The sequence below is a fragment of the Aspergillus fumigatus genome, chromosome 2, assembly GCF_000002655.1.
Source record: "Aspergillus fumigatus Af293 chromosome 2, whole genome shotgun sequence".
Classification (NCBI taxonomy): Eukaryota; Fungi; Ascomycota; class Eurotiomycetes; order Eurotiales; family Aspergillaceae; genus Aspergillus; species Aspergillus fumigatus.
Window position 1 is genome coordinate 2889417 of NC_007195.1, and position 17521 is coordinate 2906937.

Sequence of the window (17521 nt, forward strand, 5' to 3'; positions counted from 1 at the left end):
GTATGTCAATCACTCACCGCCATGTGAGCGGTCTCAAACAACCGGCAGAACCGGCATGGGAGCGTCGAGGGTGCAATGATGCCAGATTGCAATCCTTTGCCTAGATGCAATAATGCCAGAGATTGATCCATTTTTGCTTCTCAGAAGCTCGAGCTCAGGACTAACATACAGTACAGTAATGCCGCAGCTGTGCCTCTGACAATGAACTCAGCATATGCAAGTTCACTTTCTCGTCGGGAGACCTGGCGTCTCTTGGTACTGGCGGGAGCAGGTATTGGAATCATCGTGAATAGTCTTCAAGGTGACGGCGCACCTCTAATCGCATCCATTGCTTTTAGCGCAGTTGCTTTTGCATTGACGTTCAGTCTAATTCGATGGCTGGGACCGGTTTTCATGAGAGCTGGCCTAAAGGGAAAGGACATGGCGAAGCCAAGAAGACCTGAAATGTACGAACACATGCAAATTGTTACTTTTTCCCTTCAATAATTCTCATCCTTGCTCCTCGAGCTGTTCGCTACTAGCCGGGTAAACATTAAGATATTATGCTAACTGATTTGCTAGACCGGAGACGATGGGGGCTGTTTGCGCAGTTGTGTATCTTCTGGCGCTCATCTTCTTCATTCCCTTTGCCTTTTATAAGGACATCGTTGCAGCTACTTCAGGTGGTGGTAACCGAGATGTAGTGCTTGAGATTGCTCATGTCGAGAATGGTCGCTTTCTCCATCGCTTTCCACACTCCAAGGTCCGTCCTGCGAGTTCTCCTATCACGCTTGGTTAACTGACATGTTGAAGCTTGCGTCTTATCTGTCGGGGCTCCTCTCGTTGCAATGTATTGTCATACTAGGAATTGGGGATGATCTGCTCGATATACGCTGGAGACACAAAGTCCTCATTCCTGCATTCGGTGCAATCCCAATGCTCATTGTTTACTTTGTGGACTTCGGGGTTACGCATGTTGTCGTGCCGGTGCCCCTGCAGCCGTATTTGGGCACTTTCGTGGACTTGGGATGGCTGTACTATGTGTACATGGCCGCTATTGCCATATTTTGTCCCAACGCCATCAACATGCTGGCGGGGATCAACGGAGTGGAAGTTGCACAATCACTCGTAATTGCGGTGCTACTGGTTGCGAATGACCTGTTATACATTGCCCCTACAACGCCATTCCCGCACCCGGCTACCGACTCGCATCTATTTTCTTTATACTTCCTGCTCCCTTTCATCGGGGTTTCAGTGGCCTTGCTGTGCCACAACTGGTATCCATCGAAGGTGTTTGTGGGCGATACCTACTGCTACTTTGCGGGGATGGTGTTTGCCGTGGTGGGGATTCTCGGCCATTTCAGCAAAACCCTCCTGCTGCTCTTCATTCCACAGATCTTCAACTTTCTGTATTCGACTCCGCAGCTCTTCCACATCATCCCTTGTCCCCGTCACCGCCTCCCCAAGTTCAACGCCATGAGCGGGTTGTTGGACGCATCCGTGACTGAGTGGACCGTGCCTCCCGGCCCATTGGTAGCCACTGGCCTAGAGATCCTGCACAGGATGCGGCTGATTCGCATTACAAAGAACGAGGAGGGTGAGATCGTCGAGTCGACCAATCTGACGATCCTGAATTTGTGGCTCATTTGGATGGGTCCGATGCGGGAGGATCGTTTGGCGTGGCACATGGTCATGGTTCAGACCGCCTGTGGGGCCCTGGGCTTGTTCGTACGACATCGTCTGGCGTTGTTGGTGTTTCAGCAAGATAATAGAGCATTTCGATACGGCGTATAGTCTGATCAATTTTATATGTTGTGATAGACGAGTTGTAAATTAGATCAACTTCTTCACCATTTGGCGCCATTATATGCAGCTTAGGCTAAGATTGATGCGGTTCTGAAAAACAAAACATCAACGCATCACCACAACTAAGTATACTGAGCTATTTCAAATATTTTGCGGATGAGACCTAGGTTCCTAGGTAGCTCCGGGTCCTGTCGGAGGCTTAGGCAAGACCAGCTCCTAACCGTTAACTCCGAGCCTAAATCCAGTGCCACTAGAGACATGTTCCATCGTCATCGTCATCGTCATCATCATCATCATCTTATTTTTTGACATCTACTCGGGCCACGGAGTTAATGTCACCAGATTTGCTTTCTTCCTCATCCTTGGTACTATAATGCGTTGCTTACCTAGATTATCTCATCGCCACCAGTCTACTCTCCAGAGGGTATCTCCACTTCTTGTCATCTGATTGCATTCCTATGCCACGACTTGACAGACTTGCTTTGTCTACGTTCCCAATGTTCATGCTACGCCAAACTGACTTTCTCTGTCCACATTTCGTTGCGGTTAACGGAGATAAGGTCATTCATTCATGGATCCACTTGTCTTCTAAACCTGGAGGAAGATGCCATTATAAAAGCATCAACAAATCCCCGCCTCTTCGAAATGGCCATTTTACACAAGCCTAAATAAGATTAGTAGCTTTATTGTTATCAACATAACAACAATCTCAACATGTCGGAATTCTTCAGACCAGCACCCGAGCCTCGCACCGAGCTTGGTCGGTATCGCATCCTCTCCTCGACCGCGGGCATCCGCGTGTCTCCACTGCAGCTCGGCGCCATGTCGATCGGAGATGCCTGGTCGGATTTTATGGGCTCAATGGACAAGGAATCCTCCTTCAAGCTTCTTGATGCCTTCGTCGAGGCCGGAGGCAATTTCATTGACACCGCCAACAACTACCAGGACGAGCAATCGGAGACCTGGATCGGAGAATGGATGGCTGCCCGCCAGAACCGCGACCAGCTGGTCCTCGCAACCAAGTTCACAATCGACTACAAGGCCCACGCGCTAGGTAAAGGAAATGCTGTCAATCACAGTGGTAACCACCGCCGCAGTCTGCACATGAGCGTACGCGACTCGCTCAAGAAGCTGCAGACGGACTGGATCGATATCCTCTACCTGCACTGGTGGGACCACACTACCTCCATCGAGGAGATCATGGACAGTCTGCACATCCTCGTGGAGCAGGGCAAGGTCCTATATCTGGGGATTTCGGACACACCAGCGTGGGTTGTGAGCGCGGCGAACACTTATGCGCGTGCACACGGTAAGACGCCCTTCAGCGTCTACCAGGGGCGGTGGAACGTGATGCTGCGGGACTTTGAGCGCGAGATCATCCCCATGACGCGGCATTTTGGTATGGCCCTGGCGCCGTGGGACGTACTGGGCAGCGGCAAGTTTCAGACCAAAAAGGCGCTCGAGGAGCGCAAGAAGAAGGGCGAGGGCCTGCGCAGCATGTTCGGGCCAGGGGAGCAGACGGAGGATGAGGTGAAGATGAGTGAGGCTCTCGCGAAGGTGGCCGCAGAGCACGGTATCGAGTCTGTGACGGCCATTGCTCTGGCTTATGTGCGGGCCAAGGCGCCGAATGTGTTCCCGATCGTCGGAGGACGCAAGGTCGAGCACCTGCACGACAACATTCAGGCGTTGAGCATCAAATTGACCCCGGAGCAGATCGAGTACCTGGAGAGTGTGAAGCCGATGGATCTTGGTTTTCCTAGCAACCTCATTGGATCAGATCCCAAGGTGACTGGCAAACCTACACTACTTCTGGCTGCCACTGCACCATTTGTTTTCGAGACTGGATCAAAGCCAATTGGGCAGGCGTGATAGATGACTGGGTTGCCTGACTGTATATAATATGTTTAATGGGAATTGTTATGTGTAGTTGCAGATTCAATCGGAAAGTCTGCATAGACAGCCAAGATACTTTGTATATGTAGTCCACCGAAGCACACCTTCAACAACTTGTCCAGGCTCCCCGGCATCAGTTGTCGAACAGCACATCCATCATGCATTGCAATAGGTACTACATTTGTCTCTCGCAGGGCAACATCTTTCGACAGTATCTTCCTGCTTGTTGGATATGCTGCACACAAATCAAGGTCAGTTCGAAAGTACTCGAACCAATGATTTCCACTGCAGTCATAAAACAGTCTATGAGTCTTACAGAAGACCTCGGAACGCCTTCGGCCTTCCATGATCTATGGAGTAGACTAAAAACTCATCCTATGTGGAACGAATCATTCACTCATAAGCAGCGTGTCCAATGAGATCCGACAGGAACCGGCAGGATGGACCAAAACTAAGACCGTGCTGACCGTGCCTCATCGTTGTTGCCTTGCTGCCTTGCCGCCTCCATGTGGAGATGAATTATATTCGAGGATCTCCTAGGTCTCTCGTATCCGAGGTAGTGTAAATCATAGGCTCACGTCAGACGCTACAACAATTACCCCCAAACAGACAAGTCAATCAGAGCACCTGCTGCGAGACGGATGCATCATGAGGCAACTGTCAATGATTTTTGCCTCGTGGTGACATCCGCAACTAAGCGGTATTGTTAGCCGGTACCGGAGAGATCCCCCAGAAACGATTCTCTGCAGCCAACCAATCACAGTCGACCCAATCTCTGCTGACCGGACCGATGTCGGATCCGCCCCTCATCGTCTCTGAGCGACATCGCGACCCCCCATCCCCAATAAAATGTTGCAGCTCCTCCTTGAGATTGCATCAGCATCATAATTGTCATCATTAGTATCTCCAAGGCATTTAAAAGCATTTGTCTTTCATTTATTTGTTTCCCCTTTCTTCCTTACTGAGCAGCTAAGAAAGGGAGTTGTTGCTGTTGTCTCGTATAACCAGACTTTGCGCTCGCCTTTGCCCCTCATGCCTGGCGTAGACAAGAAGCCCAAGACCTTGTACGACAAGGTCTTGGATCACCACATTGTCAATGAGCAGGAGGATGGTACCATCCTCATCTACATCGGTATGAAGACTCCTAATTAATCATCCCAATTGTCTTGGAGCTGACCGGTCACAGACAGACATCTCGTCCACGAAGTAACTTCCCCACAAGCATTTGAAGGTCTTAAGAATGCTGGCCGCAAGGTCCGCAGGCCGGACTGCACTCTCGCCACAGTTGATCACGTACGCTGTTCTCATCTCCTGTATGAGACTAATCAAGCTAATTGAGCAATAGAACATCCCTACCTCCTCGCGGAAAAACTTCAAGAATGTCGAAGAGTTCATTGAAGAGACCGACTCTCGTCTGCAATGCACCACCCTCGAACAGAACGTCAAGGACTTTGGTCTCACATACTTCGGCATGGGAGATAAGCGCCAGGGTATCGTTCACATCATCGGGCCCGAGCAAGGGTTCACTCTCCCCGGTACCACCGTTGTCTGCGGTGACAGCCACACCTCCACACACGGTGCCTTTGGCGCCCTAGCGTTCGGTATCGGCACGAGCGAAGTCGAGCACGTCCTCGCCACTCAGACCCTCCTCACCCGCCGGAGCAAGAACATGCGCATTCAGGTGGATGGTGAGCTGCCTCCTGGCGTGACCAGTAAGGATGTTGTCCTGCACATTATCGGAGTCATTGGTACCGCGGGTGGTACTGGTGCGGTCATCGAGTTCTGCGGTTCTGTCATTCGCGGCCTGAGCATGGAGGCCCGCATGTCCATGTGTAACATGTCCATCGAGGCCGGTGCCCGCGCGGGCATGATCGCCCCCGACGAGACCACCTTTGAATACCTCAAGGGCCGACCCCTAGCTCCCAAGTACGACAGCGCCGAGTGGAAGAGGGCTGTCGCCTTCTGGTCGAGCCTCGCGTCTGATGAGGGCGCTGTCTACGACAAAACCGTGGTTCTTGACGGCAAGGATATCATTCCCACCGTTTCCTGGGGTACTTCCCCGCAGGACGTTGTTCCCATCACGGGCGTCGTTCCCGGACCCGACGACTTCGAGGACGAGAACCGCAAGGTCGCCTGCAAGCGTGCCCTCGAGTACATGGGTCTCGTGGCTGGCACCCGGATACAGGACATTCCCGTCGACAAGGTGTTCATCGGCTCGTGCACCAACGCGCGGATTGAGGATCTGCGCGCCGCGGCCAAGGTCGTCCGCGGCAAGAAGGTTGCCGCCAATATCAAGCGCGCCATGGTTGTTCCCGGTTCTGGTCTGGTCAAGCAGCAGGCGGAAGCCGAGGGGCTTGACCGCGTCTTCACGGATGCTGGTTTTGAGTGGCGCGAGGCCGGCTGCTCCATGTGCCTGGGCATGAACCCCGACATCCTCTCCCCCCAGGAGCGCTGCGCCAGCACCTCCAACCGCAATTTCGAGGGTCGCCAGGGTGCCGGCGGCCGCACTCACCTCATGTCCCCCGCCATGGCCGCTGCCGCTGCCATCACCGGCCACCTTGCCGATGTGCGTGAACATTTGACCGCCAGCCCTTTGCTGGCCAAGGCCCAACCCCACCTGGACATCCAGGAGGAGCACGAGGACCCCACGACGGAAGACGAGTTCGACCGCATCATGGACATGCCGGCCGACAATGAGCCGCACGCCAACTCTTCCGCCGCCACGGCCGCTGCTGGCTCCACCGCTGGCCTCCCCAAGTTCACCACCCTCCGCGGCATTGCCGCCCCAATGGACCGCTCCAACGTCGACACCGACGCCATCATCCCCAAGCAATTTCTCAAGACGATCAAGCGTACCGGCCTCGGCAGCGCCCTCTTCTATGAACTCCGCTACAACCCCGCCGACGGCTCTGAAAACAAGTCCTTCGTCCTGAACCAGGAGCCCTACCGCAACGCCAAGATTCTCGTCGTTACAGGCCCCAACTTTGGCTGCGGCAGCTCCCGCGAGCACGCCCCCTGGGCCCTCCTTGACTTTGGCATCAAGTGCATCATCGCCCCCTCCTTCGCTGATATCTTCTTCAACAACACCTTCAAGAACGGCATGCTGCCCGTCGTCATCTCCGACCCCGCCGTCCTCGCCACCATCGCCGCCGAGGCCTCCGCCGGCCGCGAGATTGAAGTTGACCTTGTCAACCAGGAGATCAAGGACGCTGCCGGCTCCAAGCTCGCCTCCTTCGAGGTTGACGCCTTCCGCAAGCACTGCCTCATCAACGGCCTCGACGACATCGGCCTTACCCTCCAGATGGAGGACAAGATCCGTGCCTTCGAGGCAAAGCGCACCCTCGAGACCCCCTGGCTCGACGGCAGCGGCTACCTCAAGCGCGGTAACCGCGGCGGCGCCACCATGATCCAGGCCGCCCCCGTCCCCAAAACCAACCGTGGAGACGTCAAGACCGAGCCTCTGGAATGGTAAATGTCTCTATGCCGTGATTGTCCCTTTTCCCATTCATTCAGCAAAAAAGTTATGACCCTTCACGCCTTTGTATTCTGCTGCTTTCACCTGGACGGTGCTTTAATCACCTTGCTCGATACTCTGATTTTCTGTTGCAATGCATTGGACGGGCTTTCGGGGATACTGTTCTTCGCTTTTATTATACCACATCCGGATATCTTTGATGCTATCGTTCTATTTGCAATATAGAGACCGTAACATTGACTCTGCAAATAAAGAATCATTAATTGACCATGGATATCGTAAACCCCCCAACAAACAGTCATAATGCAAAAGTTCTAGGCTCCCTCCCGATACACCCAGTCCGAGGTGAAGCAAATAGCATCAGCAGGTCATACAAAGGAACGACATGATTTTCTTTCGAAGCAGAAAATTCAAACAAGCTCGTCGGTAGCAAGGCGAGCCGCGATCAATGTACACAACATGCGAATGTGCCTAATGGTCAGTCAGAGCAAAAGTGCAAAAATATTACACACCCCATAAACCAGAGCAGAAAGAACCGCCCAGAACATTAGAAACGAACAAATGACCGACAATTGTATATATGTCGGAGTATATAGGCGTTTGTATCTTCATAGATAAAGAGCAGCGTTCACGGAACCTCTCGTCACCGTCAAGGCACAAGGCTAAGAGCTTTCCGATACAGGAAGTCGATGGGATATTTGCCGTTTAGGGCTTTGAAAGTTGCTCTTTCCGGAAGAACCTCAAGAACCCAGCGCTACGGAAGAGTGTTTGTCAGTCTTGAGTCCGAATATCAATGCTTGGAGGATAATGTGCTTACCATATTAGCAGCTGAAAAAAAATGGCAATCCAGAACCAAGCATTGGCAACCGAGCTGACTCCGGCCGTCAGGTCTGGTGAGATCGGGCCCGGACCAATATTGTTCGGAGCAAAAGCCCTGGCGCAAATGGTCGCAATTGAACCTAGCACTTGAGAAGCCAGCAGGGTGAAGCAGATGTGCATCCGAGTCAAGGTCTGAAGCAAGATCATGCCGAATCCAAGGCCCTGTAAGGAATCCAGGACTCCAAGCCAGAGCCACAGGGACCGAGAAACAAGGGCCCCGGCTAAGTCCCCGCCAGCCCAGGGAACATACAGCCCAATCCCTGAGACACCCCAAAGCACCTGGGCCCATCGTGGAGCCCCCAAGCCGCAGGCGAACACTGGAATGATCCAGCTATGAGACTTGGATAGGTAACCGAACAAGTACAGCAGCGCGGCCCAGACAGCGCCAAAGAAAAAGGCACACAAAATTCCCACCTGCCAGGCTTCCGCATTCTTGGAGCTCCACAGAACTGTTGCAGGGAGAAAGTGAGAAATATCAGCCACTGCCCTTGAGGATATTGCAATATCCCATGGTTCGACGACTTACAGCTCCAATTCCGTCCATACTGTGCGCTCAGGAAGAAGTTCTGAACGATGACAACGACGAAGTTCCACAGAACGATCTTTCGCCGGAAGACAGACTTGTAGAAGGATGGGACTTTCCCGGGTATCTGCCGGTAGTAATTCGGCAAGCCGAAGAAAACAAGCAAACCGACACTCCACAGGATAATGGCGATGGGTAAGCAAATGGCACTAAGAATATCAGTTAGCGAATTGTGACAGTAGGCGGAATGAAGGGCGTCTAACGTACGTTATCCTCCAAGTGTTTGTTATATCGCCCTGGGGATTGATAATGCCACTGTTACTTGCTTGAGCAAGGCTGGTTCCCCAATACCACAGGCCGATCACATAAGCCTGCTGGGTGCCTTGAATGACACATGCACGGAAAACCCACTGTTTGACAGGCACTCCATTCTCATCACCGAAATTCAGCGCAAAGAAAATGGAGCCACTGGAGGCAGCAGCAGCGTACAATCCGCTTCCCACATTCTGGATCCACCCGCGACTGAATGAATTGCTTTCGAAATGCGCAACACCGATTATGACAAACGCAAGGCCATATAACAGCCATGGAAGCGAGAGGACAACCACCGACTTAAAGTAACGGAAGAAAAACCACCAGATGATTGATGTAATCAAGTATGTTGTTGCGATGCCATAGAGTTTTTCAGGTGTCTGGCCCACTTCACCGGTGAGCAGTGTGATCTGGTAGGAGTTGGCCGCGATGATTTGTCCCAATCCGAGAAATATCGAGTAGATAGGCCAGTCACCAATCCGCACTTGCATCCATTTTTTCAGACCTGTGGGGGGAACATAGTCAGATCCTAAGAAGAACTCATCACGTTCTTTCGGTGGGTCGCTGTCGCTCTCACGCGCTCCCATTTCGTTGGAGACAGTATCGTTGGGCGAATAATCTCGCTTGATCCGGAACACAGAAGAAGCAGGAGACTGATTACGACCTAGTCTAGCATCCCTGAATCTATTGAACCACTTCTTCTCGCTCTTGACAAGGTACTCCTCGATGCAGAGCTGTGATTCACTGTTCGAACCATTCAACGTCTCCAACTTCTTTTCAAAGATTCTGTAGAATTCGCCGGTACTGTCTGTGAAGAAAGGATCAACTCTTTGGAGTCTATAGTCTCTCTTGGCGCCGACAATCGAATCCACTGAGAGCACAGAGGCGCTGCTAAGGCGGTGACTTGGGTTAGCAGGTTCCAGCATCCGCCGAGCAGGAGGGAATATAGCGTCGTCGGCTTCAGTGACACCAGTGCTGGTGGGGGACAGGGGAGTGTTGAATGAGATAGACGTTTGACTTGAATGTCTTTGACTGAAGAAGTCCCGAGGGGTCCACACGGAATGATGCCCTTGTTGCTGGGAAATTTCTGTTTGTCGCCCTGCTTCCGCTTGTTCAGGCGTGAGAGTGTATTCATCGTCGCCGTAGTAGCTGGGGATAATATCGTCATCGCTGCTTGACTCGACGTCAGTCGTTGAGTTCTGATTGTCATCACTGCCCGCTTGATTCATCTTCTTGAGCTTACGACGGCCGCGGCGTTCCAGATGCCCAGGTCCAGCTCTTACTCCAAGGGATAGCTGCCGGCTAAGACCTGACTTGGGCTTTTCAATCATTCCAGGACTTGGATCGCGGCTGTATACAATTGTGTTTCGTTGCTGGGGGCCAAGGACGCTGAGCCTACTGGCGTTCGAAACACTTGGTTCCCGTGAATGCATCAAAGGAGGAGTTTGGATGCCCGTTGGAGTCAGATTTCCTGCAACTGGAGGCGTCATCGTTCCACTCGGGGTGTTGCAGCCGGATGGAGTCAATGTCTGTCCACTTGACTTCGCCAGTTCTTTGCTGTGAATTCGAATCGCAGTAGACTGCAAGATTTCAAGGTCTTCCACCCACTGAGCAACAGGAAAGCGTTGCTTCGCGGACCGTGCCCTCATTATGGCTCGAACTTTGGGTTTCGAGTCCAATGCACTACCAATAGCGAGTTTGAACTGATGGAGAAGATGCGATGTTGTTGTAGATTCAACATTGTACCACCAACCAGGCATTTGACCCAGGCCGCCAACACGCGCACCAATACCAAGAGCACCCTTGCGTCCAAACTCCACTGCAACAAGGCCAAAAGGCTCATCGCGCGATGGAATCAAAGCAAAGTCAGCACCAGAGAAAATGAATGGCGGAAGTGCAGTGAACTCAGGCCTTGAGAACACACGGCCGGGGTACAATTCCATCATACGATCGAGCTTTAACGCCGCGAATTTGCCATAGAGGTCAATTACCGGACCGACACAGATTAACTGAACGTTAGACCGAGCTTCCAGGACGGCAGGCATAACATCTGCAATGAGGTCGATACCCTTTTGCATGGACCATCTTCCGACGAACACCAAAAGATCTGCATTGGGATTCTGTTCCAGTCCTGCCCACTCTTGTGCCTGACGCTTGAATTCTCCGCGACTGGCCTCATAAGCTGCATCTACCTTGATGTCAGATTGCCTAGTTGGCTCTCCGTTCCATTCACCTGTGTCTGTAGGATCAGGATTCGGTAGGTTTCCAACTTTCTTCAGGCCCCAGAAGATCGGATACCGGGCATAAGAGCGCTTCCCATACTTCTTTGAGACACCTACGGCACCGAAGCCTTGCTGATGCAACCGAAGGTAGCTTGCACCTGCATGAAGCATGTTGAAGACCTCACCAAATTGGACGTAACGACTTGCCACATCAAGGTCAAGGTTGAACACCGAACAGACCTCATCTTTCTCCTTCTGTGTTCGCATTGGCCATAGTCCTTGGAATTCAGCGTTGTGAAGGGACAAGCAAATAGGGATAGTCTGTGGTAGCAGATATAGTGGAGCAATTGATCCATGATAGTCATTGACATGATACAGTTCGACAGAAAATCTCCTAATTGCCTGTGCGATACACTGATTCCAGGCAGAGTAGTAGATGGCACTATCCAGATCGTCCATCCGAGCAGGATACGGCTCTGTCTTGGTCTGCTGGCGGAAGACAGGTGCATCCAAGAGAACATAAGTGATGTTCTTGATAACATGATACTGGACATTGACCTCATAAGAGTTCCCGAGTACGGTGACAAACATCGGGTCAGCCCTTTGATCCTCAGGGTAATCAACACCACCAACACAAGGGACAACCCATATCAGGTTCTGGTGCCCTAGATTCTTGCCCATAAGCTGTGCCATGACGCCTAGACCGCCAATTTTAATCTTGATTGCCCAATCTTCAATATCGTACTCCATTGTGGCAATCAGGACAGTTCTCCGCTTTAATGTCCCTTCATTGAATGCTGACCTGCTTTGGACAAAGCTTGATCTGTTTGCAAAGCGGACAAGAGGATTCATGGGCTCGCCATCTTCAAGATCTGCACGCTTGATCTTCCTCCGAAGCCATAATGGTAATAGCTTCTTCTTCTCGCTGACGCCGACTTGGTTGAATTTCACTTGGTAGAACGATTTCTTGAAGCCATATACACATGCAGCAGCCGTCAAAACTGGTATGAGCCAAAGCAGGAAGAAAGCGGCCATCTGAGCTGCCCTGGAGCCTGTTGGCTCGAGTTGGAATTGCAGAGTCGAATCATCCAGGTGAAGGACCCATGCCAGATGGGGCGCTGGCGGGTGGTCAGTGATGTTAATCAGTGTGGTACTGAGGGAAGAGGGAGGCATGCGATCTAGGACGCCGTCCATATCTGCATCACCAAAAACGAAACTCTGGTCAGGTTGACCGTCAGGATTGATGCCCCAGACATTGAACTGGCCCTGCGCTGGCCACTCAGCCACAAATCTAAACCGCCAGAGTCCATCATCTCCTAGCTGAACCGCATTGTCCAGTCCAGCATCATAGCCGTATTGATTATACGGCCCATTAAAGAAGAGGTGAGGGAAGCGCCGTGGGCGGTTGGAATCCCAACCAGAGTCTCCTTCTTGGACATAGTCGCTGCTCCCAGTCAACTTGCTCCAATACTCAACGCGCACATGCTTTCCCTGCCACTTCTGCTTCTCGGTTCCGGACCAGGGAAGCTCCTCAATTGTCTCGTTGCCACCTTTGTAGTCCATCCAATCAGAGAATGAACTGCCCCAGTTGGTAGAATAGCGATACTTGTCGGCACCAGCAGCATGATGTTGAATGAAAAGTGTGCCGTTCTCATGCTCGTGCAACAGACTACTGGAATAATTGGCCGAGGTGAATACCATGGGATTGTCACTTTGGCCAACACGAAACAAAAAATGGTCAATGGCATTGGTTGCGCTCGTCCCAGCGGAGTCACTTGCGTTTGTGACTGTCAACCGGTGAATCCCGTTATACACACCAGTCAACTTTCCGGTCCAAACCCAAACATTTGGAAGCTGACCGGTCCATTGCGTGTCAGTGGCGGGAATCTTTCTGCAGCTCGCACTTTTGCTGTCGACAGATGGCGTTTTTCCGGATTCTGTTGTGGAGTTCAGTGTGATTGATTTCGTAACAGAGTCACAGTCCATTTCTGCTGAGAAATAGATGCTGACATCTATCTCTTCAGCCTGGTCAGGCGCGACCTTTGAGAGTAATGGGGTATCGTGGCCAGGCGTGATCTGAGTGATCATGGGACGGGGAGCAATGAATCTATTCTTTGGGACATAGGCCCGGAATTCAAAGGGCTTAAGAGTCAAACTGTCGAGGCAGCCATTGGTGTCTGAGGAGCCATTCAAGCCAAGTTTCTTTGGACCATCTTTTAGAACGTGTTCGTCATGTGGATAAAACAGATTTCGCACTGTGGTTCCGGAGGCGAACGGAGCAACCAAGGCAGAGTCATTGCTGCCGCAGTCAAATTTATAGTCAACAGTATGGTTCTCATTCTGGTATACAAGCCACACCGGTTGGTCATCCTTGTCTGAGCCGAGGCTCTGGATACCTGGAGTCACGCCTCTTAGGATTGACCACATGCCCGTTTCGGTAGGAGTGCTGTTTGAACCAGGGAGATAAATTTCACGAGTCTGCTTAGATAGTTTCTGTAACCACCATCCGTCGTTCAAGACAAGGTAATTCTCTCTCATTTGGTACATATGTTTGATAATGTTCCGGACAGGATGGGAAGGATCACGGTGGTCGTATGTGGCCGTCTCGTCATGGCAACCCTGACGACCCTTTTGGATAGGCCAGTTGTAGTACTGCGATGGTGTTAGTTGAAAACAGCCATGAGTCTTCCATGCTGTGGCGGGCGACATTGCTTGACGTCCATAGATATAGTTAGAGGCTGTAGCATCCAAAATGTAGAAAGCCTGTTCTTCACCCCACAAAAGAAGTGGGATGCCGGGAAGATGCAGGGTTGTGATGAAGAGAGCGAGGAGCTGGCGCTCTACACCGTACTCAATGGCCGGCCAACGGAAAACATCCTGATTTGTGGCGCCATACATGTGTCGAGGATCGAACTTCCCAGTATTGGCATTGATCATATCATTGGATATGACCATTAGGTTCCAGGCATCAGTCCAGTCAACTGGAGTATCATAGCCAGCTGCCAGGTTACCATCTAGGCCCAGAAATCGAGTCAGGGAACGATATATCGAGTAGTGGAAGGCTGCTGCGTCGATAGCCTCATGACCATGCTCGCGCAAGAAATACTGGTGGTCTGATAAATTGGTCATGTTCATAGCATCGATGGCAGACTTTAGATATTGGTTGGGCTGCCTACCACGCCCAAGGTAAATGGAGCCAAAGGTGTTTCCTCCAGTGATCTCACCGGAAATGAAGAAGTTATTCTTGCCAACTTTACGAGCACACTCCCTATAAGCGAGTGACATCTCCCCCAGGGCATCCACAGTGGCTTGCGTGGCCTTGTCGTACCGAAAGCCGTCAATATCAAGGGCTTCAATAATCATGCAAGAGTGACGAGTCAATCTTTGTCTGACACTGGGATTCCACTCGCGCAAACGATCTTGAACGGAAGCAAATTTTGCCAGTTGACGTTGCCAGTCTGGATAGACACCAAAAGCCTCTCGGTCGCCATATTGGTCGAAGTCACTGTCGTAGCACCCATTTAATTGGTCCCTGACGGATTGGTCGACTGGCCAGCCAGTTTCATTCCAAAACCGCGGGTAGTCACAAGTCTCGTTGTAATCATTTCCAAAGTGGAAATCGACATAGTGGCGGTCGGTCTTCCAAAGTGCCTTGTGTTCCTTGACGGAAAAAGGGGTAGTGGTATTCAAGTATCCTTCGAAACCAATCAAGTCACCCATGCTACGCGAGAGGCACTGGTCAGTCCCAGCACTTACTGCGCAAGGAGTGAGGACATTACTTACGTAGCGATTGTGTTGTCGAAAACGACATACATGCCTCGTCGGTGAATTTCCGATATCGCGTCCCTCCAACTCTGGATATTCCCAAAGTGGTGATCGAGCAAAGTAGTATCGAGAGTTGAATAGCCGTCTGAACCCCAGGGCTGATTGAGCAAGATCGTGCCTGCCAGATAGATGCCCTGTTCGTTAGATATCAGTAAAGAATCCGAATTTTTTATTTTTTATTTTTTATTTTTTATTTTTTATTTTTTATTTTTTATTTTTTTTTTCGAGCGGAGAAAGTGAACGTAGGCGAGGCAAAAGAAGTCAGGAACGCACCTTGATGCCCATTCCTTGAAGATAGTCCAGTGTATCGATCAAGCCGACGACGTCACCCCCATGACGCATCTGGTTCGAGTTTAAATCATGCTCGAAGAGGGTACCATTAATGTTATCGTTGGTTGGATCTCCATTGACAAAACGGTCCAGGAAAAGGGTGTACATGGGGAAACGCCAATTGTCTGGCGACGGTGTATACTTGTGGCCAGGTCCATCCGTAGAGTATTCAGCAGGATTGCTCGCTTGCTTGTTCGTGTTAAGATTGTAGTCAACGAGGGCCTCGTCGTAAGGCCATGCTATCGAGGTCGCCGCGAAGAACGCAAGCAACGAACCTACAAGCCTCCAACCCATGTTCAAGTCGATTGACGACCGTACAAAATAATGGGTGCTACCGTATTATGAGAGCAGCATGTGGTCCACGGTCGAGGAATGTCTTTCGGAAGGGTATTTCAGACAAGAGCAGGGAAAGAGAATGGATGTACGAGGTAGCTTCAGACAACCTTCGCTCTCTCAAACAACTCTATGGTTGTTCCCTCTTTTTATCCTCTAGAAAAGTTATTAGAAGTTAACGTCAGCCAATTGCAGTTGAAAGATTAGGCTCGGGGAGAATGGAAAGGTCGGAAGGACGAGTGGCGCCAGCAGTGGTAGCTGACAATAGTCGAGGGGCAACGAGAAAGAGGATCGAGACGAAAGAAATTTGTCCGATAAACATGCACAAGGGGGGTCTAACTGGGAGAGACGGTTCAACCGGCAAGTCAAATATGGGTCTCAATGATGTACAGACAACAAGTCCGCCAGGGAGGATCGTGGGGGTGGGCAAGCAGAGCAGGACGACAACTATCCTTCGCTTATCCTACCTACTGTTGCTGCTGCATGATACTCGTTAGACGGATGGTAGACGCAGCTTGCATGCAGACAGAATACTAAGGTCAGAAAGGATAGCCGAGGGAGTGAGAGACGGGAAGAAAGAAGCAGGTGAGAGCTGGTCCTGTCTCTGAGTCGTGCTGGTGTGATTCGGGACCTCCTGCTCGATCTCCAGAACCAGCCATCGCCTTCCTGCATGATATGATGATTTTCGGCAGATCATCTGCCCCCTGTGAACCCAAGGCCATTGTGGTGGAGTAGGATTGAGCTGTGGAGACCGTATCAGAATTGAGCATAGGGAAGCGAAGACCGGAAAGTTGACGGAGACTATGAAGAAGGTGAAGGAAGGAGGAAAGTCAGTATGATGACTGTTTTGCCTGGAGCAAGCACCTAGATACATTCGGCGCCTTAGGTTCTTAAGCAGTGTGGGTACTTACAGACCCACCTCGGTGGGGCCAGTGGGTACCTTACGCTGATGCTCTGATACATGCCGGAATTTTTTGTTTTTGTTTTCCTTTACCTCCTTCTCCTTTGCACTGTATATTGAATACTTGCCTAATGACATTGACATGATGCATTAGGTTGTTGAATGCTACGGAATACACAGTGTCTTCTGAGACAATATCATACTCCATATATGAGTATGGTGGCTGATAGTGGTGAGCCACTTCTGTTTGATCTATCATCAAAACGGATAGTATGAAGTTACTTAGTAGTAATATCTAACTATGCTTACATCTGAGTACGATTATGAGACTTGTGTCCCCTTTGCTAGGTAATGGTTGCTCATCACCGCTGCCTGGTTGAAAGTACATGCACTCGCAATGCACAAGTCATGGTCAAACAATATCACGCGAAGTTCGACAGTCACATAGCCGCCAAAGACCTCGATAATTGGGCAGACATGTGGTTATAATCCAATATATGACGGCTGATGACCCTCAGAGCCAGCAGCACTGTGGAAGCAAACCCTGGCGCATCCAAGATTCTGGTTATGGATTGTGGTAACACGGGCTCTGCCTTTTTCTCAGTAGTAGCTATCTCCTGCTGATTGCGTGCTTGACTCAATACGGCATATCAGAAGATGCACCATCAGCATTCCGCTTATGCATGCAAAATGTGGATAAAAACTCTGAGCTGGTACTAAGTACCCGATATAGATCGATCCGCGGAAGCTTTGACTGGCGGCGAAGCATCGAATCGGTTAACGTCTCAATTACTCAGAAGCGTTTCCCTCTCTAAAATCAAGATATCACCGAAGGACTAGTGACATGGAGGTCTACACGCTCAATGCGAGCGTTCCTTTAGCAAAATCGGCTATCGAACTGTCGTAGTAACAACTATATCTCTACAATTTTGGTCAAGGGTTAGACAATCTGGATCTTCCGATATCATAGGCAATAGTCTATCTCTCGCATTTTTGCCTGTCCAGGTTTCCCCACCCTTCCCTCCATGTGATAGCAGAGGTTA

The 17521-nt window shown here is 50.9% G+C and overlaps 5 protein-coding genes across 5 annotated transcripts; 3 read left to right on the forward strand and 2 right to left on the reverse strand.

The window, feature by feature from the left end:
• The first annotated feature begins 65 nt into the window (after positions 1–65).
• AFUA_2G11240 (UDP-N-acetylglucosamine--dolichyl-phosphate N-acetylglucosaminephosphotransferase) lies at positions 66–1982 on the forward strand. Its single transcript, XM_750364.2, has 3 exons — positions 66–446; positions 562–742; positions 793–1982. The coding sequence occupies exons 1-3, from the start codon at positions 202–204 to the stop codon at positions 1771–1773; spliced, it is 1407 nt and encodes a 468-aa protein (XP_755457.1). The 5' UTR covers positions 66–201; the 3' UTR covers positions 1774–1982.
• Positions 1983–2058: 76 nt separating this feature from the next.
• On the forward strand, positions 2059–3906 carry AFUA_2G11250 (putative aryl-alcohol dehydrogenase Aad14). Its single transcript, XM_750365.2, has one exon. It carries the CDS (start codon positions 2500–2502, stop codon positions 3652–3654), a length of 1155 nt encoding a protein of 384 aa, XP_755458.1. The 5' UTR covers positions 2059–2499; the 3' UTR covers positions 3655–3906.
• Positions 3907–4462: 556 nt separating this feature from the next.
• Positions 4463–7442, forward strand: luA (3-isopropylmalate dehydratase LEU1). The gene is made up of 3 exons (XM_750366.2): positions 4463–4810; positions 4865–4971; positions 5024–7442. The coding sequence occupies exons 1-3, from the start codon at positions 4711–4713 to the stop codon at positions 7148–7150; spliced, it is 2334 nt and encodes a 777-aa protein (XP_755459.1). The 5' UTR covers positions 4463–4710; the 3' UTR covers positions 7151–7442.
• A 410-nt stretch (positions 7443–7852) lies between these two features.
• ags2 (alpha-1,3-glucan synthase Ags2) lies at positions 7853–15538 on the reverse strand (the record flags this gene model as incomplete). The annotated part of the gene is made up of 6 exons (XM_750367.2): positions 7853–7907; positions 7971–8481; positions 8559–8764; positions 8823–14810; positions 14873–15048; positions 15188–15538. The coding sequence occupies 6 exons, from the start codon at positions 15536–15538 to the stop codon at positions 7859–7861; spliced, it is 7281 nt and encodes a 2426-aa protein (XP_755460.1). The 3' UTR covers positions 7853–7858.
• A 181-nt stretch (positions 15539–15719) lies between these two features.
• Positions 15720–16451, reverse strand: AFUA_2G11280 (uncharacterized protein; the record flags this gene model as incomplete). The annotated part of the gene is made up of 1 exon (XM_750368.2): positions 15720–16451. One exon carries the CDS (start codon positions 16449–16451, stop codon positions 16071–16073), a length of 381 nt encoding a protein of 126 aa, XP_755461.1. The 3' UTR covers positions 15720–16070.
• Positions 16452–17521: the final 1070 nt, after the last annotated feature.

What these genes read in the sequence shown, in the direction of transcription:
- AFUA_2G11250 (XM_750365.2), top strand. Translation starts at nt 2,500, where the DNA reads ATGTCGGAATTCTTCAGACCAGCACCCGAGCCTCGCACCGAGCTTGGT.
- luA (XM_750366.2), top strand. Translation starts at nt 4,711, where the DNA reads ATGCCTGGCGTAGACAAGAAGCCCAAGACCTTGTACGACAAGGTCTTG. An exon ending in TACCATCCTCATCTACATCG is followed by an intron (nt 4,811 to 4,864) that starts GTATGAAGACTC and finishes GACCGGTCACAG; the next exon opens with ACAGACATCTCGTCCACGAA. An exon ending in CTCTCGCCACAGTTGATCAC is followed by an intron (nt 4,972 to 5,023) that starts GTACGCTGTTCT and finishes ATTGAGCAATAG; the next exon opens with AACATCCCTACCTCCTCGCG.
- AFUA_2G11240 (XM_750364.2), top strand. Translation starts at nt 202, where the DNA reads ATGAACTCAGCATATGCAAGTTCACTTTCTCGTCGGGAGACCTGGCGT. An exon ending in AAGCCAAGAAGACCTGAAAT is followed by an intron (nt 447 to 561) that starts GTACGAACACAT and finishes CTGATTTGCTAG; the next exon opens with ACCGGAGACGATGGGGGCTG. An exon ending in ATCGCTTTCCACACTCCAAG is followed by an intron (nt 743 to 792) that starts GTCCGTCCTGCG and finishes GACATGTTGAAG; the next exon opens with CTTGCGTCTTATCTGTCGGG.